The 26,400-nt window shown below is 32.5% G+C and overlaps 2 protein-coding genes across 2 annotated transcripts; one reads left to right on the forward strand and one right to left on the reverse strand.

Moving 5' to 3' along the window:
• On the reverse strand, positions 1–7,100 carry LOC109620152 (uncharacterized). Its single transcript, XM_020071900.3, has 4 exons — positions 6,464–7,100; positions 4,563–4,688; positions 4,222–4,353; positions 1–2,744 (listed from the first exon to the last, which is right to left on the reverse strand). Exons 1-4 carry the CDS (start codon positions 6,963–6,965, stop codon positions 1,357–1,359), a joined length of 2,148 nt encoding a protein of 715 aa, XP_019927459.3. The 5' UTR covers positions 6,966–7,100; the 3' UTR covers positions 1–1,356.
• On the forward strand, positions 7,091–24,897 carry LOC105339586 (COMM domain-containing protein 3). Its single transcript, XM_034453237.2, has 8 exons — positions 7,091–7,278; positions 13,916–14,027; positions 14,449–14,512; positions 18,199–18,233; positions 18,471–18,531; positions 18,958–19,014; positions 20,731–20,790; positions 24,519–24,897. Exons 1-8 carry the CDS (start codon positions 7,140–7,142, stop codon positions 24,576–24,578), a joined length of 588 nt encoding a protein of 195 aa, XP_034309128.2. The 5' UTR covers positions 7,091–7,139; the 3' UTR covers positions 24,579–24,897.
• Positions 24,898–26,400: the final 1,503 nt, after the last annotated feature.

Below are 26,400 nucleotides of genomic sequence, written 5' to 3' on the forward strand. Positions count from 1 at the left end.
TTCGCATTTTAATTCGCATTTTAACAGTACAAATTAAATAACAATCTGTTTGGAATCGTTAATATACTGGCATGTAATTTCTTCTGATGCAAAATTCACAAAAAATTTCTTTGAAATACATAACGTGCAAATATAATCTGCGAAAGAGGTTACTTTATAACATGTACTCTGTCATAGGCAGCTGACTAATTTTTCTTAATTTTTAGCCATCGTACGATTAAATATTTAAATATAAATAAGCAAACCCCCTGGCGCCTCAATTTGGCGTCATTTGTATCATGGGTTATATAGTACAAAATCGATACGTAGTGTTATCACAGTCAAAGACACTGGAAAATGTAAATATATAACAATAACACAGTAAATAGCAAGTGACCATGCATGTAATCAAGATAAGTCACATTTAGTTGATCAAATTTCGGGTGATCTTGCCAAGCATGGCTGGATCCCCTATCCATGGTAAATTTCATATGTTACATGCTATATTACATTTTCACAGTGGAAAACTGCTACCCTTTGGAAATGACTAGGGTTCGACAAAAGACGTTATGAAACGTGCAATGTATCGTCAAAAGGGCATGGTCCCAATTAAGACTATTTACAATGCTTAACTCGGGTCAAAACTGTTACATAACGTTTTCAGCGAGATACAGAGCTGAAAATGTGTTGTTATATAAACAAGGCTCGATTCATGTTTTCATTTACATCTATCTTAGTGAATAGAAAATACATGACTTAAAACCTAATGATGAACTACTAACAACGCTAGAAACTATTTAATTATGTTCATAACTAATAAGCAGTTAAAAAAATCTAAGGAAACAAAACTTTTGATAGTATACAACCAATGTTAACAAAAACAAAGCTTTATGGCTCTTTACGTAATATTATCACAGTAACTGTTGTAAACTAAAAGAATATACATTGTATTGAATCGACTTTATAAAACAAAATCTTTCACATATACCACAAAATAAATTAAAATCGCAATTTTATTTTTTTCCTCTATATATCTAAAAGAATAAACCAGCATGCCCATAAGTCATAGTCTATTTCTCTCAACCTTGTTGACAACCTTGATGCTATATTCTTCTTATAGACATGTATTAAAATTCTATTTACTTTATTTAAATTTCTTAATTGTCTTTAAAGAATGTGATTGGAGGTGGGTCAAACATGTGAAATACTCAAATACATTTTGAAAGAAAAACCATTCTGTCATCAAGCATAATTTAAATATTAAATCATTTGAATGAAATAAAGCAACAATATTTAAAACATCCTTATCTGTTTAACAAATCATCCAATCATCAAACATTCCACTTTTACTTGTCCTTTGTAATATTCGCTTCATCATTAAGAACTGCTGTTGCTTGTAAGAGTTTCTTCATTAAGCAGACTATCAGTGAGTTGGGGAAAATCATTTAAGACATTTGACATGCTTCCCAATGTAGACCCCTCTCTCCTGTCCAAAGTCTCTCTCGCATTTGTAGGTACGTTGCTAGAATTAGATCCACCCTGTGACCGTGATCTTCCACCTTCACTGTAACAAAACTGGTTAACTATGGAAGAATGGTATTCCATATTCTCCAAACATCTCTGATTTTGGTCCGGTATACTGTTCTGAATATCTCTATAGCCTACAGTGTTGGACTGGTTTGCCATGTCCTCACGAAGAGCACTTGCTTCCATTTCCAAATTTTTTGCTTCTGATTCATCTGATACTGGAACAGGAGATGTGTACGGTCCCTGCATTTGTTGAGATCCCATGAGATTTGCTGCAGACTGCTGCCCTGACTCTGATTGGAATAGATCAAACTGGGAACTTTGATTTGTTGATGATTCAGGGGCGGCTATGGGGTTTCCAACTTCTGTGGCTGTTGGTGCAAGCTGGACCGGAATATTCATAGAACTCCAAGAAGGCCTTGCTGCATCAGGATTTTTTTCAAACCCAACTTGCTCTAAATTATTTGTTAGATCACGTATCCCCTGTATTAAACTTGATCCCTTCTGACTTGCTGTATCATCTTGTGCTTGGTGGACTAATGGTTCCCTGGACCTCAAAGAATCCGTCTGTGACACGGTTTTGGTGCTGGTTCTCATATTCTCCTCAGACAATAGGCCGGTGAATCTTTTTGATGTCGATTCTTTTGGTTTCATGGATAAGTTTCCTAAAGAGTTTAAATGTTCATCCAGAAAAGTAGACTTTGGACAAGTTTGATGAGCAGAGTCGGCACCGAGACTTGAAGGTTGTTCTGAAGCTTCCCTTTGGTATATTTCATCGTATGGCCTATCCAATTCTTTCTTCTTATTTGCCAAAGCAATTTCTTTTTGGGAATCTCTAATAATAGGGCTAATGTCACTACCCTCAGTTCCTTCTTTAGACCTAGAAGTCAAAGTCGGAATCATTTGGGGTTGCTGATCCTCTTCTTCGCCAGACTTTTTTCCAGAGCCAAAAGACATGTTATGCCCTGTCAGAGTAACATCCTCGATACTATGCTTATTGCTATCTGTGTTGTTTTCTGGCTTTGAGTTTTTGTTAAAGCTTGAACTACTTGATGAGCGAGACTCTGACAAATTTCTTGAACTCTGTGCTGGGGAGTCTATCAAATTATTCTGAATTTTTTCTTCCAAGTTGCCCGAGGAATCACTGGATGGAGGTAGACCCAGGATAACATTTTCAAATCTAGCATCGCTTTCCACTGGCGAGGTACCAATGTTAAAATTGTTTAAACTTGATTCACCTTAAAAATAGAAAATGAATACTTTTCACCAATATTTATATCTTCAATTATTAAAAAAAAGGCTGGGTGCTCAGCAATTTATCCACAAGATATACCAGGTGCCTAAATCTTTAAAAAAACAAATAATTTATTTAGCTATTAAATATTATTTATTAATTTAAAAGAAAAATGTCTTACAATTTATTTAACCTAATGGGTTTTCTTTATAATCATATACCAGGTTCTTCTTTGTATACAGTTTAAAAATGACCAGGACCAATAATCCAGCCCTATAAACAGTTCCAATTTTGGTTAAGATTGCAAGGTAAGCAATGGAAAGGAGACATATGTTATCACCATTGAATACCAATAATAATCATTTTCTTATTTTTAAATTTAAAAAATGGACTGAAATAACAGTGATAAACAGAAAGATTGCATCATTTATTGAAACGACAAAGTATAACATGGGAGGTAACAATGACCAAAGATGTACATGTCCAACAAATCACTCAAAAGACATAATGCACCTTGACTTCAAAAGATAACCATGAATATGGCTTTGTGATGAAATTTGAACTGTATGTACATGTACACTTTTTTGAAGTTTTTTTCTTCATTTTATTGATATAAGTATAAAGCTAAATTCTCTAGCACCCATTTCATATCCCTATCTCCGATCCCAAGAGACTTTTTCTTATTATGTATTTTAATATATGTGCTTAGTTTGGCTGCCAGACTTTTTTTTAAAGTAAAATTTTAAGATATGACTTAAAACAAAAATTGTAATCATATATTTCACATAATTATGTAATTACTGTGACAGTGTCCATTCAATGTCCTGTCAATTATTCATTAAGATGGCCAGAGTTCGAAATTCCATTATATAAGTCACAAAATGCAAGTCAGAATAGCAAAAACTGTGAGATAAAACTTTGAAAATTCACAAAAAAAGAGTTCAACTGTTTTTTTTTTTTTCATTGTAACTCTATCTTCAAAAAACTCTATTCAGTTTGAGTCTTTCTCTCTTTATTTGCTGTTTATAATTGCCATATTTAAATGAGCCAGAGTGCATTATGTAAAAAATAAATTTTGGTCAAATATTGTAAGATTTGAAATTTCTAAACCAGATTTGACTGCAATGTACTTTTTATCCATAAATATAAAATATTATCGATAGGCATCCCATGCCGCCTTAATACATGTACATGTCTACCCACACAGTTAACTTAAAACTTTTAAAATTTCTTTATCATTGAAATCGAATCAACTGTGATGATCTTTGTGTCATACTAATTTAATAAATCACTCATTCAAGAAACGGATTGGCTCATTTTATTTGTTCAACATTGAGGACAGGAAGATGGTGAAATTGTGATTTTTTTTTTTTGCACTCGTAAACATTTGCTAGTAAGTTGTATAGGGAGTTTCTACTGCTGAAACTTTATAATTAACAGTGCATGTAATTATATCTTGCTCCAAAGGAGCATCAACTTACCAAGGTCTAATCTAATGATCTGTAGAAAACTTGAAAACTTTTCATCTTGAAGATGTTTCATCAGATCAGCCACTTTGAATCCACGAAGTGTAAGTTCATCAAGAAAAGCATCCCCTGCATTGCCAGATTTTTCTACAAAAAACAAAAAGGCAGAATAAATACCAATTATTCACATACATGTATGTACATTCATGATATGAATTGCTAAAAATATTGTCATGAGTGTATCAGTTCTTACGTTATCCAACAAATTTTTCTAGAGCTCCAATACACTGAAATATGGGGTTTAATTGTTTCTATAAGCATTTCTTAGAGAAAATAAAGCCTCATATTGCACTAACCTATTTCCATGACTTTATTCTTTTTGAAACCCATTTTTTTACTCAGTTCTCTCCAAAGTTTATTTTTACTCAGTTCAGCGGCCCATCTGTCAGTAATTTCAACTGACACTTCTCCTAGTTCTGTTTCTGAAGAAGAAATAAATCTTTATGCATCATTTTAAATCTGGAGGATTAACATAAAAGATATACTCTCAGGCATTAAAGAGACAAACATTAGCCAGCTCTGTTAATGTAATATAAAATCATTATGCTACATGGAATAAATTATATATAAGGCACCATTTTGTTGATTTCTGAAATAGCAAGGCATGAATAAGCTTTACTTATAGTGGGCAATTTATACTTATGATAAATATTCTTAATACGAATATGTGAAGAAAAACATGGTTTTAATCATTATGTATGTAACTATATAAATGTTTTGTTTTCATGGCAAATGGATAAAAGTAATGTTTTCAGTAATCTACATGTAATAAAAGATTTAATTGAGGTTGTCATTGCATAGTAATTAAAGTATTGCAATGCTCAAAGCTGATCACAAAAAAGTGATGCAAGGGCTTTAATTTGACATTTAAGCTCAGTATGCGTCGACTTCATTCACTCTTGTTTAAAAAAAGTCAAAATTATGCTAACTAGATTTTGTATTGAATTCAATTGATCTAAAGAATGTCTTAAGATTACGTTTTTTAAACGCAGGTAGGTTAAAGCAACTATGATTTAAATGATTGTTGATATTACATGTATTGGCATTTCAAAAATTGTTAACTTTTATTAAAACAATGCTGAATATTAATATTAAGTGAATGTGTTCACTAAGAAATTAAATTTCTACATCGGAATTGAGTCGCTCGTTGAAGCTGCCATGTCATGTTATCATGTAACAGTTAAAAATAGATCACTATTTTACCTTTCGTTAACAAAATATCAAAAAGTGTAACACTACCCTGAAGTTTATTTGTATGCATGATACAATAATATGATCTGAAATTAGCTCATGATTTTTATTACCTCTAGAATCCTATTGTTAATTGTCATTATTTAACACAAACCCTCTCAGCTTCTTTAATTTCATTGAAAAAACTATATTATTTTCATGTACAAAAACGAAGCAAAGGAATCTAGCAGCACTTTTCAAGTATTTTAGGACATATGCTTTGATATTTGCCAAATTCATCTTTGAATCATATTTGGGGTAGTTTACACTTTTGCCTTTTTCGTAAACACTGACAAAGGAAAGGCCAGTCAAGGCAAATGAATGTCTATCTGCTTATAAACTTTTTAACACTTGCTCATAAAACAAAATATCCATGCCTGTATTATACTGATTATATCCTGAAAGACTCTCATCAATTTGGGGGTATCTGTATTAAATAAGTCTTATTTCAGCATTGTTTACACACTGTATTGATTCCAACGATTTGTCACTTGACATTAATTGATCTAATCTTTTAAACTAGCTTGTGACGTCATCAATGAAAACGATACAAAAAAATCCTAGATGTATTTAGTTAGAAGAGTTTCTTTTGACATTTTACGTCTGTAGTTTTTATAATTTGGAGTTAAAGTTGTAAATGATAGGTTTGAGAAAAATATGACATCATGCTGCTTAGTGTGATGTCACATTGATTATGTTGATCAGAGGAATTTTTACTCAATCGATTGCTGGTACTTGCCTTATCATACCTGCAAATTTTATGCTATATACATATGTATGTACATTTCATTACGTTCCTTAAAATTATTCTGATTCAAAAATGTTAAAATACACATCTCTTCAATAGAGACACTTTTTTCTGAACCCTCAATGAGTCGCAATCGCGGTCAGCTCTCTCTTCCCTTTGCACTAAATTGTAGTCTAATTATTCTGAGTGTTTCATATCCAACAATCGTTAATTTGTCACCTGAAGTTAACTGGTCCTCGTCTGTGCCTCCACTAGCCTGCTGTTCTGCACTTCGTGTGTTACTCGGGATGCTTCGAGTGTCTGAGGATGAAGAACTAGAGGAGTGAGACCATGGTCGGGCACATATCTGAGCTGTTCCCCTATACACTTGAACATTTCTTATTCCAGTGATTGGCGAAGTTATATTTTGTTGCATTGCACAGGTTAATCTAGGTGGATATTCCAGCTGAATACCACCCCTCTCTGCAATCTCCATCGCCAAATCTACGTATTGGTGTTTCAGTAAGGCATATAAAAAGCTTTGAAAACATCTAAAGTTTCTCCTCCTTAAGGCTTCTTGAAGTTTGTCAATAGCCTGAATCTTGCTCCTTAGAGCGGCTGCCTTGATGTCCTCTTTGTCAACGTCAGTAAATCCCTGAATGTCAGGTAAAATCTCTAAAGGATCCACCAAATGTTCTCTCAATAAGGGCCATATATCTCTCACTAATTTAAAATGGTCCATATTTAACCCGTCAAAATGGGGCTCTGTTTGGGTTAAGCCAGAGACGTATTTTTACTATTTATATTTTGCTAATATTGTCTCTGGGCACGACCCTACTTTCGCTTTCAATAATCGGAACTCTTTGGTGTGCGGAGGTTACATTCGTATCATTGAAGGGGTGGGCCAAAAGTCATCATGGAGCTTCCTCAGTCAATGCAAGATGCTTTAACATTAGCGGGAGAGTCTATCCACATTCCAGACGCACAGTTTCCGAGTTTTGTAGAGGTGGCATTCCGTGGAGTCATCAATTCAAACGAGAGAAATGCCATAGAAAGTATGTATTCGCGATACCGTATACCTGCAAAATCTGGATAAACATCACATGACTTTTTTTATGCACGACTCGAGAACTTAAAAATGAGACTTTTTCATCTTAACTATAATAAACCAGATTTAGAATGCAAACCTGGTATCATGGTTTTGTACATTTTAACATACACAAAGCTATAACTTACTGTCAAGTTGATGAAATATTTCTAATTTTGCCTGTGGCATTTTGGTATATTTTTTTCACAAGTAATTGGAGAAAATAACTAGAGCAGAGCTCGTGGCAAAGCCACGAGTAGGTCTTCCGTTGTTGCTGCGGGTTGAAAATATATGTGATATGGTGTCAAAATATTATAATGAGTAAACTATCAGTTCTGCTTTTGTTATAAAAACGTGTTGTGATTGAAAGCCTGTATATAAAACATGTTTTGAAAAAGAAAGGAAGAAAATGTTTTACGAAACTATTTGTCGAACACAGTTTGTGTAATCGTTTCAAAAATTCTTTAAAAAATGAGATGTTTAATGGCGAGTTAAATTTTCAAAGGGTAGCAAGCATTGTTATAAACAGTATGTACTCATGATTCATATCAGGAATTGTATTTTTTTTTAAAACCGAACCCGCCTACAAAACATGTAACCTTTTCTATGGGATAACTTCTTTATTTATTTAAATCTTTCTAAATTTTTGAAGACAATGTGCAAGTAAAGAATTATTACGTGCTGATAAAATTTAGTAATTAGTCAAAATTGATGGCTTCTCTGAACTTTTCTACAGGGAAATGTGTGTCGTTTGATATTATTTAATGATACGAGTAGACTTAGACATTCAAAATAATATATAATCAGCTAAAAAAAAGAAGATCAGCGGGAGAATTTATGCAAAAGCGAGCATCTAAATTTTACACCAGATGGTGCTGTTTCATAGAGACACCGCTATGTAACGTGAATTAAATAACCTTATTTACAGAAATGAATATTACTTCTCTCGACAACGTAATAATATTCAAAATCCTTCTTTTATGTCAGTGGGTTGACTAATTAAATTGAAAAAAAAAATTCAATTGCGCTTGCGTAAATTGGAATTCTGGAAAGGAATTAGACAGTCCGTGTTAGAGAATTCGAATAAGTTATGAAACTGGTCAGTTTCTAGATCAAACTGTGCATTGATGTATTAAAGGACTATCATGGGTATCGTCTGTACCCACGGTCCGGAATCCGTATGTGCAGTCATACATTGTATGTACATCGATACACCTTTACCTCCCCACCTACAGCCATACAAATCAGGGTGCAACCTTCATATACACATGCATAGTGTTATAGTTCTGGAAATTATTTATCTTGTATTTTAATATATTGGATATTCATTGTTCAGCTAAAATTAGTATTCCGCTGCTGCAGCTAACCTTGTAAGTAAATTAAGTTGCATTACAACCTCATAATACACAACTTCAATTAAAAGTTGGTTTTTTTTTTATCAATTTTCAATCAATTAGAAATAAATAAAATCCCCAATAACGCACATCTATCTCACTTAAGTGTAACTTTGAGAAGCGCATATATTTTTGGGAGGCAGATATGTCGCTATAGTCTGCAAGTCAAGTGAATTATCATGGTCTTTCAAATCTGTCGACACTTGCAGTACTTTGATGATTTCTATGGCGATCGACTGCATTGCATAATGTAGTCGTATTTCCCAAGAACAAAATTTCCTTTGACTTCAAACTTTTAATTATAATACATTATGAATTATTCTGTTCATAACTATAGAAGTTTAGCGTGTTTAACAGGTTATTTATTAGCTACATTCTCAGGTTACGATTTCACATCTTCAATGTGAAGATGATTGACTTCGAATACTAGTAATAGTCTTATTGTTTATAAAAGCACCCTTTCAACTGTTACTCAATTACATATGTTCTGAGAAGAGACACAAGATTTTCGGTCGCACATGGCGATTGAATTAACACAGACTGACCGAATAAACAAACGGGTGGGAAAATGAAACACGTTGAGGAGAAAATGTTACACATAAGAAAAAGTCACCAAAAATGATTTTCGACAGATCTGGATATCTTTTCGCCAATTTAAAAAAAATCCAGCGCAAGGACTTGTCAGCGGGGCGGGAGGAGGGAGGAGGGGGGGGGGGGGACGCAGCAATGAGTTCGCTTCCATACTGAAACGAACAACCATGTAGAAAAAAACTACTGCGTGATTAATATGTGAACGATAGAACCTAATCTCAAGTTGTTTAAAACTCATGTGAATATTCTTTAAAATAATCATCAAATGCCTCAATTCAGGACAATTCAGGACATTCTTTTATCGTGCTAGCAGTTACCGCAAACATGTAACATGGAACTTTGATTATAATTTGATTTGATTTTTAAACTACCTTGTACGCTATCGTATAATCAAATCAATGCTTAATCAACTGTACAATTCAAATAAATTTATCTTTTCATTTTAAACCTATATAATAGTTGAAAACATAATAAAATATAGTTCTGTCCGTGCAAAATATGAAACATGAACGCGTGATAAGGTACATGTAAAAGAACACGAGCCGACCGCGGATCACTTGTCCACTCGCGCTAGATCTCCTCGGCCATGTGCGAGGGATGATCATCATTTAATATTTGTGGGGCGGGGGGGGGGGGGGTAAAATTTTTTAGATATACAAACCAACCATTAATTTATGTCTGACGATGTTTCCGATTTGGAGTAATATCGTTCATTAATATTCACTTACACTCAAATTTTTAATAAAATAAATACAAGATGGACAAACTTTTATAAAATAAATTTAAAACAGTTCTTGTATTTATGGCTTTATAAACTCAAACACTTTCATATTCATCTAAGTGTGCGTCGCGGTGTGCGAAACTTGTGTAATAGATAACCGCTTACCGCTAGGTAGTGCAGCCGCGGCTGATCTCCTCGGCCGTGGATGAAGGAAAGATTACGTAAAGGTACAACGCACAGACACGCACAGCTCTTAACCCAGGAAGATTTGAAAAGTTTGCAGTATAATGACCATATTCTCTCAAATAAAAGTTCTTTATTTTAAACTTGAAACCCACAATTGATCTATGTCTGATATTACTTTAGAATATGAGAATGACATTGATTTTATTAATTAACTGAACGATTTCTTAATTGACACCTAATCGTTTAGTCCATAAACTTTTAAGTGTAATCAAAACTAAAACAATTCTTGAGTTTGCAGCTAAATAAACTCATATTTGAGAGGCGCAACTCTCGTGTATTAGATAACCGCTGACCGCTATGTAGCCCAGTCGCGACCATGGTGACCGATTTTCTCGGCCGCGGGCGAGGGAGAGATTCGTAAACTTGGCCAGATTGCCTCGAGTACTGGTCAACAGGTATTACTTTTTACCCTCATATTATGCAATACCCGAACACAAAAACAGTTTTATGAGATCAATAAAGTCACAAACAACATTTTTTGCAGCGACGCCCATATCGAAAAATTTACCGTTTTAGAGTTATGAGGCAAAGATTTTTAAGGGATCTAGACCCCTCATTTTAGGGGCTAGCCCCTTTTTTATGGTATCAAATGAAAGCTCGTAATATTCTGCACAACTTTTGTTCTAAATGTGACTGGACAAAATTTACAACTAAAAAGTTATTGAGCAAAGATGTAAGCAAAATTTAACATTTTTTGAAACATAAATTTCGATGTAATTTTTTAAGAAGTAAACGTGGGTAAATCAAACATGTAAAACTAGGAGGACAACGTTCAAGATGTCTACATTAAAGATTTGTAAATTAAAACTACTTGCTACGGATGAACTCTGAGCCTTTGCAGGTACACGAGACCCACTAAAAAAATATTCAAAGGGGAATAACTCAAAACCGGAAGTAGCGATTTCACAATATTTTGTGCTATAGTAAGCTATTGTCATTTCCAAGAAACCCTAAAAATTTGAATAAAATCTAATGACAAACAAGCGAGATATTACAGTTTAAAGAAACGTCTAGAAGAAAAAGAAGAAGAAAAATAATAATGAAGAATTTCCAACAGAATCAGTACAAGGTCTTCCGTTGGAAACGGAAGACCTTAATGATGGACCAGACCGTGATAATAATAATATCAATATAACCTGCACCCCTGCGGGCGTGCGACCTGTTCTCGCCGAGTACCATTTCTTGCCAGTGCATTGTTACGTCATTTTATCAACACATAAAATATTATACGAAAAATGACATAACAATGCACTGGCGAGAAATGGTACTCAACACGAACTGGTCGCACGCCAGTAGAGTTTCTAGTCACCATGCTCTACCAACTAAGCTATTTGGTGCTTGTGAACAGGTTGTGATCAATCTCGCAAATGGGATATAAATTTAAAGTGCAAAAAATAAAAATTTTTGAATTTTAAATTATTTATATAAATCTGCATTATATTAGATGAAATGTAACAACTTTTGGTAAAAACTTTTTCTTTATCCCTGAGTACCCAAACTCCGTCACCATAAGCAGAAAACATTCCGCGTTTCTCTGTAAATTATTTTTTGCAGTTTTTATCATTTGCAATCACTAAATTTAATCTGAAACATTATAATTTATAAAATTATTAACAAAAATATTTTTATTATTATTCAGATAAGCCCTCTGAATACGACGTTTATCACACGTGCTATCATAACTTATGAACCTAACTCCGTCACCCACATGATCTATGATACACCAGGGAATGAAGACACATTAACAATTTAGCTTAAACTCAACTTGTATCTAGGCCAAGTTATAATAAGTAAAATCGGTGTATACATTTTAAATTGTATATCATTTCATCAAAGTGAAATGATCGCCAGAATAAAAAAAATGGGTCCTTGTAACAACAATCACAATTACCTTTTCAGAATGTATGGATGCCGTTTAATTTCTGTCCTTACTTATTTCAAATATATCATATCAATAATGAATATATTTATGATTATATTATTTATTTATTACATTTTTAATAAATATAGCATATTTATCATCAAGTGTAGTGGATAAACGTTATTGCGGATTGAAAAAAAATGTATTAATAACCTTAATAAAAAATAAATAACATGTGAAATGTTTCATCTTGACCTCTCTTAAAATGACTGACCACGGTAAATAATCAAATAGGCCCGCGTGTCAGAAATATCGTTATTTTAGTGCACCTGTAAAAGGTGTTAGCTGATTTCACGCAATTATTGTTGCATAAAATGAACAAGGTGTAATTTTGTTATGTTTGAACACATTCTTAAATTTAACCGTTGTAAATTGTTGACATTTGATAGAAGATTTTTGACATGCAAAAAATGATATCATAATCGCACTTGATTTCAAACGGCGAGGAGTTTCCTGAAAGTGACGGAGTTAGGGTGCTATGTGATAACCATATACTATTACAGAGATTGAATCCTCAGTATATTCAAAAGTTCTTGCCAGGAGATCAATCTTACAAGCTATAGACATATAGAAAAACTTATTAATAAACAAAAGTTGTTGCATTTGATACACATTATTGCGGATTTATATCAAAAGTTTCAAAATCAAACACTTATTTTATGCACTAAAATTTATTTCCTATTTTGGCTATTATAATCCCATAATGGGCTATTATATCCCATTTGGGTGATTGGTCCCAACCTGGTGATCAAATGGTCACACATAATTATTATTAAAAATCCCAACCTGGTGATCAAATGGTCACACATAATTATTATTAAAAATCCCAACCTGGTGATCAAATGGTCACACATAATTATTATTAAAAATCCCAACCTGGTGATCAAATGGTCACACATAATTATTATTAAAAATCCCAACCTGGTGATCAAATGGTCACACATAATTATTATTAAAAATCCCAACCTGGTGATCAAATGGTCACACATAATTATTATTAAAAATCCCAATCTGGTGATCAAATGGTCACACATAAAAGCAGAGACATTATATAGATATATTTGTCTCTGATGAGATGTAAATATTTAAATTAGAGACTAAAAAGTAAACTTAAATAAATGAGTTTTTCCAAACATTACAGCATCAGATTGAACACAGATAGGTGTTCCCTTATTATAATATGTCAATAAAAAAAAAATATTGTTCATTTTACCCCAATAATCATGATAATGAATATTCGGAATTCCTAAAATAATCATCTCTGCCATGCATGGGTATCGGAGACAGGTCAATGGTCTTTGACAATAGAATTTAAATTGTTTACATTTCTGAATAAGAATATGTTAAAAAAAAATTTATTATATAATTGATTAATTCCTAGTTCTCCGATTGGCTGATATCAAACAATCTAGAAAAAATGGAACATTATATTCACCTGCACGCGTCCTAGGTGGTCAATATAAGATTTGATTTTTTCTATGTTCGACTGAATATAGATCATCCTGTTGTTTGTTCAGTTGGCATGGCAATGTGCTTGTGTGCAGTGGCTTCGGCTCAGTGAATATTTTACTTCTTGGTTAGCTAATTAAATCACTGTACATGTATTAACCTCAAAAACAGCTGATTGTATAGCATCTCATAGCTACAAGACTTCATTTCTTATATACTAACTTAGATGATCTGGAGCAAGTAAAAGATAAAAAATTGTCTTATCACAAGGGAACTTTTTCAGATTTAAAAGAATTTACCAGTAAAGATCCAGCAGCTGTGAAAGAGGCTTATGCTGGCCTTGTTGCCATGGTGATAGAGGCAGCCAAACAGGATACAGATATAGAGTCACTAAGGTAACTTTTCTGATTTTGCATCCCCTTTTATTTCCTTAATCAATAATGAATGAACCTTTGAATTTTATGGGAATCATTGAACAGACTTTGATTTGCAGTTTGATTGCAAAAGACATTGGGGAAATGTATGAATATTGAACCATAACCACCCCCCCCCCCCCAAAAAAAAAAATGTACGTGTACATGTATTTAAGTATAATTTGCTACATCATATAGTTTTTATGATAATTATATAATTAATATTATATTGTATAGAGAATCATGTTTAAAAACCTTTAACAATCTAGAGCTTATCAAAATCAATGTATTTATACTATAGCAATAGATTACAAAATTTCAATAACATATGATATACATGTTTATATGCTGTTACTAAATGAAATTTGTCAACAAAACACATCTTTTATTGTGTATCTTTCAGCTCTCTCTTAGAAGACTGTAAGTTTCCTCCAGAGAGAATTAAGGAGGTTTCAGAGACTTATCAGGTAATAATGGTAAAAAAAAAAATTTAATTCAAAAGTGTGGGCAATATATCTTATTCCTACTGCATTATATTGTATACTTACAGATGATTGTTTTCGGCCCTGTGTAGTATAAACCAAAAATTCCCCTTTCTGTGTAAAATAAAGTTCAAGGGTGTAATTTAATTTTATATAACACCCCTTTCCAATTCAATTCAATTCAATTCAATCAAAAAATGTCATTGATTGCTATCATTAAATTCTGATGCTGAGTATAATGCCGAAGATTTCATCAACATCAACTTTGAATTCAAACAATGCCACAAATTGACAGGAAAGTTTATTTCATGATTTCCTCCCAAATTATTTCAAAAGAAAGGTTGATAACCCAAATTCTAGAAACGGAATTCATTTGATTTTTATTACTAGTATTAATTATAGAAATATTACCTAATGCATTTTTTTAGCTCACCGAGACGAAGTCAAGGAGAGCTTATGCTATACCCTCGGCGTCGGCGGTGGCGTCGGCGTCGGCGTCCGGACCTGGTTAAAGTTTTTGTTGCAGGTCCTGTATCTAAGCTATTACTTGTCCTATCTTCACCAAACTTGCATGGATGATGCATCTGGACCTACTTATGGACTTGAAAGACTTGGATGTTGAATCTGGGTCCTAAATTTCAGATGCTGGAGGAGGTTAAGGTTGTTGGACCAGGTTAAAGTTTTTGTTGCAGGTGCCCTTTGATAGCAGTATCTTAGTTACTGCTGGTCTGTACTTCATCAAACTTGCATGGATGGTGTGCCTTATGATACTGATGCACCAGACAGGCTTGAGTGCTGAATCTGAGCTATAGGTTTCGGATGCTGGAGGAGGTTAAGGTTTTTGGAGCAGGTTAAAGTTTTTGTTGCGGGTGCCCATTGATAGCAATATCTAAGTTACTACTGGTCCTAACTTCACCAAACTTGTATGGATGATGCGTCTTATGATACTGATGCACCTGACAAGCTTGAATGCTGAATCTGAGCAATAGGTTTCGGATGCTGGAAGAGGTTAAGGTTTTTAGAGCTGGTTAAAGTTTTTGTTTCAGGTGCCCTCTGATGATTATATCTTAGTTACTACTGGTCCTAACTTCACCAAACTTGTATGGATGGTGCGTCTTATGATACTGATGCACCTGACAAGCTTGAATGCTGAATCTGAGCAATAGGTTTCGGATGCTGGAAGAGGTTAAGGTTTTTAGAGCTGGTTAAAGTTTTTGTTGCAGGTGCCCTCTGATGATTAATCTTAGTTACTACTGGTCCTAACTTCACCAAACTTGTATGGATGGTGCGTCTTATGATACTGATGCACCTGACAAGCTTGAATGCTGAATCTGAGCAATAGGTTTCGGATGCTGGAAGAGGTTAAAGTTTTTAGAGCTGGTTAAGTTTTTGTTGCAGGTGCCCTCTGATGATTATATCTTAGTTACTACTGGTCCTAACTTCACCAAACTTGTATGGATGGTGCGTCTTATGATACTGATGCACCTGACAAGCTTGAATGCTGAATCTGAGCAATAGGTTTCGGATGCTGGAGGAGGTTAAGGTTTTAAGAGCTGGTTAGATAAAGTTTTTGAAACAGGTGCCCTCTGATGATGATATCTTAGTTATTACTTGTCCTTACTTCGCCAGACTTCCATGGATGGTGTGTCTTATGATACTGATGCACCTGACAGGCTTGAATGCATACTCTGGTGACGGATGCTGGATAAAGTTAAGTTTTTAGGAACAGGTCACATGTTTAATAGATGATAGTACTATTTCAAACTTGCATAGTTGATTTAACTGTAATATGAATGAATCGCAGAGGTAGCTTCAGATGCAGAGCTTGCATGATCTCCATTATCAAGGATGCTAAAAAATAAATCTTAGTTATTACTGGTCCTAACTTCACCAAACTTGAATGGATGGTGTGTCTTATGATACAGATGCACCTGACAGGCATGGATGCTGAATCTGAGCCATAGGTTGCGGATGCTGGAGGAAGTTAAGGTTTTAATTGCTAGTGCCCTCTGATGATGATATCTTAGTTATTACTGGTCCAAACTTCACCAAAATTGCATGGATGATGCGTCTTATGATACAAATGCACCTGATGGGCTTGAATGCTGAACCTGAGCCATAGGTTTCGGATGCTGGATGAGGTTTAGTTTTTTGGAACAGGTCACATGTTTTATAGATGATAGCTTGCATAGTTGATTTAACTTTATTATAAATTAAATGCAGAGGTTGCTTCAGAAGCAGAGCCTGATCTCCATTATCAAGGATGCTAAAGAAATCTCCTACCTCACTCAAACCAGCTCGATAGATAGATGTGTTTGTTGATAAATGATATAACATGATTCCTATGATAAAGTATTGTATGATTATATGAAACAATATTGTTTGATATGATACAATATGATATCATATGTTATATTATAAAAAGTTATATGATACGATATGATATTGTATCAATTTTTTTGATATTTTATGATATGATTATGTATCATGATATTGTTATGTATAGTATTGTATATTATGATACAATATTGTATAATATTATATTGTATTTTTAATTTATTATTTTATCACATGATACAATTACATAAGATATTGCAAAATATTATATTGTATCCTATGATACAATATTGTATATTCTATAATATTGTATCATACAATATTGTATAATATGATATTGGTTTCAGTAATATAGAATTATATCACATGAAATTCTATTATATGATATTGTAATATTATATAATATTGTATCATATGATATTGTGGTTTATATGATATATTATCATATCACATGAAATTGTATTATATGATATTGTAATACATTTTATTGTGTCATATGATGCAATATGTATAATATAATAATGTATTTTATAATATTTTACCATATCACATAATATTGTATCATTTGATAAGATACAATGTTGGAATCAAATTATATTGTATTATATGATATAATATCATATAATGTATCAAATATGTTTCAGTGTCATTCAATACATTGTCAATATCATTCTATATTATACAATATAATATCATGTTTCAGTGTTATGATGTATTATGTAATATGATATTGTAATATGATACTATATTGTATTATATTTTATGATATTGTATTATGTGATCAAATACAATAAGGTATAACACAATACAATGTCATATCATACGTTACAATATCAAATCTCATTATTGTTTATTACGGTATTTTATTTATTATATGATATATATTATATTAGAAATATGACATGATGCAATATTTAATTTTATATCATTGTATTGATTAACATATTAACATATGATTATCATAAAAAAAATTATCAGATGATATACGATATTTTGTCAAAACAGAATCCATGAATATCCAAGATCATAAAGTATGATTTTCATATAAAATGATAAAGGTGGTCTTATGAAGGTGATGTCTCATAAGGGTGATGCTCCGTCTCGGTGAGCTTAGTAATCTATGATTACCTATGTTTAAAATTTGCATTTGAAAATATATGGTTTGACATAAGAAGGACATTAGTCAACATTATAAAGATTTAACTTGAAAGTATGGAACAAAAATGTATTGTAAAAGTCTTTGCATTTTAAATAGAAAGGTCTACAGATATATCTTGGGCAGATTTCATTTGTTGACGGTATAAAAATATAACTCCCTTTTTTTTCTATTGCAGAAGAACAAGCCAGCTCTTCAGATTCTTCTTGGAAGGTAACGATCAGTAAATGTAATTGTAGATGCTTTAAAGTGCATATTCCGAAAACAGCACATGGGTATGAGATGAAAAGTGAAACTGTTTTGCCTTGCTTTGTAACCTACATTTCAGTAGTTTGCAAGTGGTAAATAATAGATGGCAATATGGTAGCTGTAACATTTTTTTTCATTGTATTTCTTTTTTTCAATTTATCAATTTGGGTCCTCTAAAAACATTAAAATTTTTTGTTTCAGTGTTGGTCGCACACCTGCCCATATTGTAGATGTAGACTGGAGACTGGACTACTATGTCAAGGTAAGCTGTGTGTGTGTGAGAGAGAGAGAGAGAGAGAGAGAGAGAGAGAGAGAGAGAGAGAGAGAGAGAGAGAGAGAGAGAGAGAGAGAGCTTGGTATTATTCATTTGACAGTAGAAGATAGTTTTATTTTTGAATGAGTTATATTTAATACCATTAAACAAATTACAGGATATATGTATATGAATGTAATGTTAGATTCTGATGATTTAGATATATGTAAAGTGATTTCATAGATAAATATAGTTTACATGGTTCAAAGGAGTTAAGTCCCTTTTAATTAACTTAATAGGTGTTACATATTGCGATATAGCTGATAAATGAAATTTATGAAGAGTGTAGGATTGTATTGTTTTATTTCAATTAAATATGTAATTTTCTTTATGTAATATGTATTTTTTTATTAAATGTATTTTTTGTTGCTTCAGAACAATCATATGGAGAAAGTGAATGAAGCTGTGTATTTGATCACCCTCAAAACAGAGGTAACCATTCTTTAGTTTCTTGAATATTCACATAACGTCCAACAGTGCTTTACTTGCATTGGTCAGTACTTGAATGAGATATTCTTTGCTAATGCAATCCACGACCAGATGGGAGAATATCACACATTCTGGCTCTATTTGCAACAGTGGGAAATATTTTTTTTGGGGGGGGGGGAGTGAGAGTGTGAAAAATTATATATTGTATAGAGAAAGAGTTCTTCTTCATTTTATTTTGGGTTCTTTTTTATTAAATAGATAAAATGCAGGTTGGATGTCAACAAAGGACTATATATGGTTTGAGCCTAAAATGGCCACCTTAAATGAACATCGTCATTTTACTGTAATTCTTTGTTTTATTTGTACAAAAATACATTTAAAGTGTTTTCATAATTTTCATTTTGATTTTAGTGCCCACAGTTTAAAAATATGACATCATAAAGTTTACCTTCTACCGCCATTTTCTCATTTTTAGCATAAAACAGCTTGTTTTGAAGCAGTTTTTCTTTAAGGAAACATTGAGCGACTGCTTGAACAAACAAAATATTTTCACCAAAGATGTATTTCTCCAATACCTATAAGTGACAAAAAGTTCGCTCTTGTTCAAAGAGTTGCTCTATATTTCCTATTCGAAAAACGATAAGAAAAATGTTAATTTTTGACTGATTTTGATTGAATTATAAAAATAGCGTCACTTCTGACGTCATATACTGCCAGTGAGTGCATATAAATCAAATAATTAGGTGTCAACTCCTTTATAAAATAACACAGCAAATTAAGGTACCTGAATCATTTTAAAAATAGCGAATTATATGGGGGACAAATTTGACTAATATCATATATAGTTCTTTCCCATTCATATAATGAATTTCAGCCATAAACTACATGAGGATTGTATTATTGAAATTTGATGTTAAAACAGAAAATCCAGTTAAAGTAAATTTTTTATGCAGATCTATTTAAATAATGAATCCCTGAAAAGGCTAATGAAATTGTAATTTGATTGAAAAATCATGTTTCAAAAAGTAACAAAAACACATTCTGTAACCCAATTTGGATTTCTTATAAGTTCTCTTTTGTTAAAAAATATGACATTATTTAAAATGCTTACTGGTATTAAGTTTATCAACCTACAGTAATTTTGAATCACATAAACCTGTGATATTTTCCTATGCCTGCCAGTGTTCCAAACTTTGATTACTATACTTCTACACCAAATTGTACAGTTGTAATAAAGAAAGAAAAACATGATCTTTTAAATTTCTTCTTATATCTTGATTTAATGTATATATAGTCAAATATACTGTTGATATTATAAGTACAAAAACCAGACAAAACCAATTCCTTTTTTGGGGTTATATACAAAACACTAAAGACAGGTCTGAGATAATGTTTTCTATATTTTTTTTTAACTTTAGAGTAAAGAATACGATATATCTTATTTTTTTTTACATTATCTGGTATATTTTTTAGTACATGTTACCTTTCCCTTTACTATTGACCTTTATCCCATAGGTTAAAGGTCAATGACTGGTAAAGTTCAAGGTCGATGATTGATAACAAGGTCAAATTGATCATCACAGACTGGTTAATATTTGATGTGACCACAGGAAAATGACTGTTTTAACCTTGGTTCCAAATTATTATTTCATATTAATATTTTAAAAAAAAATATTGAATTCCTCATTGACATAACATTTTGATGCATTCTTTCTGTAGTTACCGAGTCTGAAAGAACTACAGGAAGTGCAGTTTTCTTGCTCTCAGGAACAACTTCAGGTTAGATTCCAAACTTTCATTTAACCTCTTTATTTGTTTTTAGATATAAAGAACTTAAGATCAATTCTATGTAAGAATCAAAATTCGGTGGCCACGCAGAGTCACGGATTTTCTTCATACTTGACAATTTGATAGACTTTGATGAGTAAAAAAGCCTAACACCATTTGTTTGTTGCTATGTGGTCCCGTTGCCATGGTAACCGAAGGTAAAGATGTAAAAATGGCATTTTAATGCTTATTTGAGAACATATTGTGAGTAATGTGCAGAAGTTGGGGTTTCCAGAGTAGAATATATTATCAAAAATAGTTGTCATTTTTCAAAAGAAAGAAAAAAATTCATGGAGAAACGCATATTTTAAGAGCGTCTCCATGGTTACTAAACAGAAATTTAAAAATCTGTTTTCTTCATCTAATTTGAAAAAAAAGTGCAAATCTTGGATTTTTTGGTAAACACTATTATGATTGTGCAATTAAAAATTTAAATATGAAAATTGAGAACCGTTGCTATGGTAACAAGCTTAAAAATAAGGATAATAATAATATTTTTAGGCATCTTTAAATGGATATTATTCACTTATAATGAATAAATATATAAAATCAAATGGTGAGAAAAAATAAAGTATGTCCTTAACTTTAATGACACTTGAAAAAAATCTGAAATTTTCTAAAATTAACTGCCGTTGCAATGGACTTTTCAAAAAGTAAGAATTTCTGTGTGATTTTTTACGCAACTTAATTTTCCATAGCAACAACACTTTTCTGTTGCATAACAAAGGTTTTTAGCTCACCTGAGCTGAAAGCTCAAGTGAGCTATTCTGATCACATTTTGTCTGTCGTCCGTCTGTCCGTCTGTCTGTCTGTCCGTCTGTCCGTAAACTTTTCACATTTTCAACATCTTCTCAAGAACTACTTGGCCAATTTCAACCAAACTTGGCACAAATCATCCTTAGGCAAAGGGGATTCAAAGTTGTGAAAATTAAGGGCCACACTCGTTTTCAAGGGGAGATAATTAAAAATTAATGAAAAATTTCGAGAAATTTTCAAAAATCTTCTTCTCAAGAACCAGAAAGCCAGGAAAGCTGAAACGTATGTGGAAGCATCCTCAGGTAGTGTAGATTCAAAGTTGTGAAATTCATGACCCCCGGGGGTAGGGTGGGGCCACAATGGGGGGTCAAAGTTTTACATAGGAATATATAGAGTAAATCTTTAAAAATCTTCTTCTCAGAAACTAATCAGCCAGGAAAGCTGAAACTTGTGTGGAAGCATCCTCAGGTAGTGTAGATTCAATGTTGTGAAATTCATGATCCCTGGGGGTAGGGTGGGGCCACAATGGGGGGTCGAATTTTACATAGGAATATATAGAGTAAATCTTTAAAAATCTTCTTCTCAGAAACTAATCAGCCAGGAAAGCTGAAACTTGTGTGGAAGCATTCTCAGGTAGTGCAGATTCAAAGTTGTGAATTTCATGATCCCTGGGGGTAGGGTGGGGCCACAATGGAGGGTCAAAGTTTTACATAGGAATATATAGAGTAAATCTTTAAAAATCTTTTTCTCAGAAACTAATCAGCCAGGAAAGCTGAAACTTGTGTGGAAGTATCCTCAGGTAGTGTAGATTCAAAGTTGTGAAAACATGATCCCTGGGGGTAGGGTGAGCTCACATTTGGGGGGGGGGGTGTTAAAGTTTTACATAGGAATATATAGAGTAAATCTTTTAAAATCTTCTTCTCAGAAAATAATCAGCCAGATGATTCTTTATAATTGTTAAGACTTTGGCTCCAGGACAATTCTTTGGCCTCACAAGAAGGTTCAGAGTTTGAAGTAGCTTAATATCCCATATATAAACAATTGTAAGGGATCTTTTTGAGGACTGCAATACTCAACATGTGATATGACTATAAAATCATCCTGTTAGAAAAGGGACTAATGATTATAAACATAAGAATATCCAGGTGGAAAAAGGGATTTTATTTATACAGGATCTACGTGTATTATTGTACATTGTCCAGATTGTTTGTATTATGACTCCATTAAGCTGATTTTATCATACCTATTGTTCCTCAGGTGAGCGATGTGGCCCATGGGCCTCTTGTTGTGGTGTATAATAAAAATTTAGATATATTTTTACAAGTTCCAACTAAAACAATTGCAAATAAATTCTAAAATCAGGAATGAAAGCATATCAAAATAATCTTCAATTTCTCAGTTTTTCCTAATTTTTTGCCTTGTTGCCATAGCAATGGATGTCAATTTTCATGATAAAATATATATATTGCATGGACATTGATATGGATGTAAAAATTTAACAGTTTCCTATGTTGGCTTATTATAAAACCACAGGAAACTGATTTCAGAAATTTGTAATGGTTTCCATGGTAACATTTTAAAAGTATTAGTTTCTCCATCAATTTTCTTATATAATTAAATAATTGAAAATAGGACATAGGGTATTTTATGTCTTTGATAGTTTACATTAGTGGGCAAAACCTTCTTATATGGATTCAAAGTAGGTAAGTTTTGCTATTTTCCCATCTTTAGCCTCGATTACCATGGCAACGGTTACCCTCGGCAACCAACTTTTAGTGGTTTTTTGCGTTTTACACGTAGGTGTGTCCATGTATGAAATATAAGGAAAATTGGTGACTATGCGTGGCCAGACACTTTTATAAATCATTGATTCTTACATAGAATTGATCTTAAAAACTTTATACATATTGTATTGGTTATTTTTCAAACACTAGATTTTCGAAATGAAACAAAAATTTTTTTTACCAATTGTCAAAAAAATTTACATTATTGATTAATTAAAGAACATCAACATTTTTTTAAAAAAGAAATTAATTTGTATGATCTATCTCTTTTTCATTTAATTATGGCGGATAATTATGCCAGTGCCAAGTTGGCATTTTTGCACCCGCTTAAGATGCAGTTTCGGAAAAATCCATGTATACCTAGAGAGTATATATCCACTTTTGTTTTTAGTGTTTTTCACCTGACAGGTGAGATATTTACCTTTAAAGATTAATATCCCATCGGAAAATGATAATTCCCATAGGAGAATTGATTCTCCTACGGTCCTACGGGAAATATTGACAATCTTGTAGGATTTTTCAAAAGTAGGAAAATGGTATTTCCTGTAGGAATTTGATTCAGACATGCAGTTTTCATATAGGATATTAAGTTTTCTTATCGGATTTTATCAAATCCTATCGGAATTGAAATTCCTAGAAGAAGTTCTTGTATTTCGATAGGAAATTCCAATTTACCTATAGGAATATTTTTTTTCTTATAGGGAAAATTATTTTCCTGTAGGGATTTATTTTTGAAAGGTAAATATCTCACCTGACAGGTGAGATACAATGATAACAAAGGTGGTTGTTAACTCTTTAAGCAATGGTCTATCATATGGCATATTAAATTTTTTAGATATATGCAACTTAAGCGGGTGCAAAAATGCCACCTTGGCACTGGCATAATTATCCGGCACAGTGTTAAATACTTAGTACTTGTGATAAGTGAATAAAGATATAAACATATAAAAGTTCTAATAAAAACTAACTCAGTTTATTTCTTTGTCAGACTTTTAACCTTTGATCTAGCTTATTTGAATTATACATTTAGTTATCAAATTCTTAGAGATTTATCTCCCATATCAAGGGTTAATGAATCTTAAATTATATTCTAATACTGAAATAAAATGGAGAATTATAGAAAAACGTATTTATTTTCAGGATTTAGTGGGCAAGCTAAAAGATGCTTGCAAGTGTTTAGAGAGAATCAGTCAAGGATAGTGATACCGGAAGAAGATAAACGATTAGTCTTTAAAACTATCCATGCATAGAAATAAAGAGAAGGACTTTGTAATTAAAGTTGATTTGTTTTAAAAGAATAATTTTCAAAGTTATTCATGTATAAAAATATATAGAATGTTATATGTGAATTACACGTGTATTAGATAGATCTATATGATATCATTAAAATGGATTTGTTTTATTTCAAAATAAAATTTTACTCATTTAAAATTGTAAAACTGAATATAAATTGTAATAAAGAGCTCCAGAAATCATCGATCATTTAGTGAATGATAAACTGGCCTGTAGCAAACTTGAACTTGTGGTTAATTGGTGTTGTTATTATGAATTAGTTCAGTTAATTACGTTAAAATGGAGACAGCTGTAAAAAACAGACAACTGAAGCCCTGTAAATCATTCACAGGTGTTGTTATTTTTAGAATCTGTTTTTAATAAACAAATGAATTAATAGTTTTATGACGTGGAATTGTACTGTACAAACTTAAAATGCTAGGTGTATAAAAATTTTAAAGAAATTTGGCCAACAAGATAGTTAGTTGGCATGAACCATCAACACAAATCGAATTGCTATATGTAGAGGTTCGAACAAAAATTGATTACCGGTACTCAAAGTATATATGTTGAGAGCTGAAATTTATGTCTATACAGGCTATTGTAAAAAACCACGTAAGCTTTCTAAAAAGGGCAATAAGGGGTAAACGGATACAAAATAAATTGATGATGTTAATGCATATAAATAGTTAAATTGTATATCATAATAAATTAGTAATAAGAACAGAAAATAGTGTGCATATGGCAAAATAAATAACGACAAATTAAACAATAAAACATACAAATTTATTCCATTGATCAACATAACATTATAACAGCATACATATAAAAACAAAAACGTTTGAAAATTTAAAAAAGGCGGTGGGGGGGGGGGGGGGGGGAGGGGGATCACCAGGAGGATTTGAACCCAAAACACTTTGTCTGTATTAATTAACTAATCCAGGACGAACCCAGTGAGCCATGTGGGACTTTATTATATACGGTATAAACTAGTGTTTGAAACAACATTGTCATATATCTGGCCTGGGGGCCATAAAAGTTAGACGAGCTCACTTTCGATCTCAGTCTCACTTTTCCACTATATCTTCCTTTGATAAAAGTGAGACTTAGATCAAAAGTGAGCTTGTCTAACTTTTATGGCCCCCAGGCCTGGACTTTGTTTTTTATCCTCCAAAATTATTTTGAAAAAGTATTAGTCATTTCTAGGTCATATCTCCATCTTTTTAAGGTCTTCCGTTTCCAACGGAAGACCTTATAGTGATTGTAATGTTTCTTATTATTATTAGGGTCTTCCGTCTTCAGCGGAAGACCCTTTTATTATTCTTCGGTTTCTTTTTCACTTTTCTTATTATTATTATTATTAGGGTCTTCCGTTTTCAACGGAAGACCCTCTTGTTATTCTATTGTTTCTTTCTATTATTAGGGTCTTCCGTTTTCAACGGGAGACCCTCTTGTTATTCTTCGGTTTCTTTTTATTATTATACTTTTTCTTTTTTTTTCTGACTTCTTTTCGGCTTCATAACTCAAAAAGTTTTTAACCGATTTTTATGAAACTTTCAGAGATTATGTGCAATTATAATGCATCAAAGATGTTTAAGTTTCTAAGGTAACGTCACTTCCGTTTTAACGTTACGTCATTTTTAAAATTTTCAAAAAGTCATTTTGTCCGCGGCTTTTTTCAAAAACGCTTCAAGATAGAAAGTTGAAATTTTTCGTGCTTACAAATTGATCGTTTTGCCTTTGTAATAAG

Source organism: Magallana gigas, chromosome 10, assembly GCF_963853765.1.
Source record: "Magallana gigas chromosome 10, xbMagGiga1.1, whole genome shotgun sequence".
NCBI classification, from domain to species: Eukaryota; Metazoa; Mollusca; class Bivalvia; order Ostreida; family Ostreidae; genus Magallana; species Magallana gigas.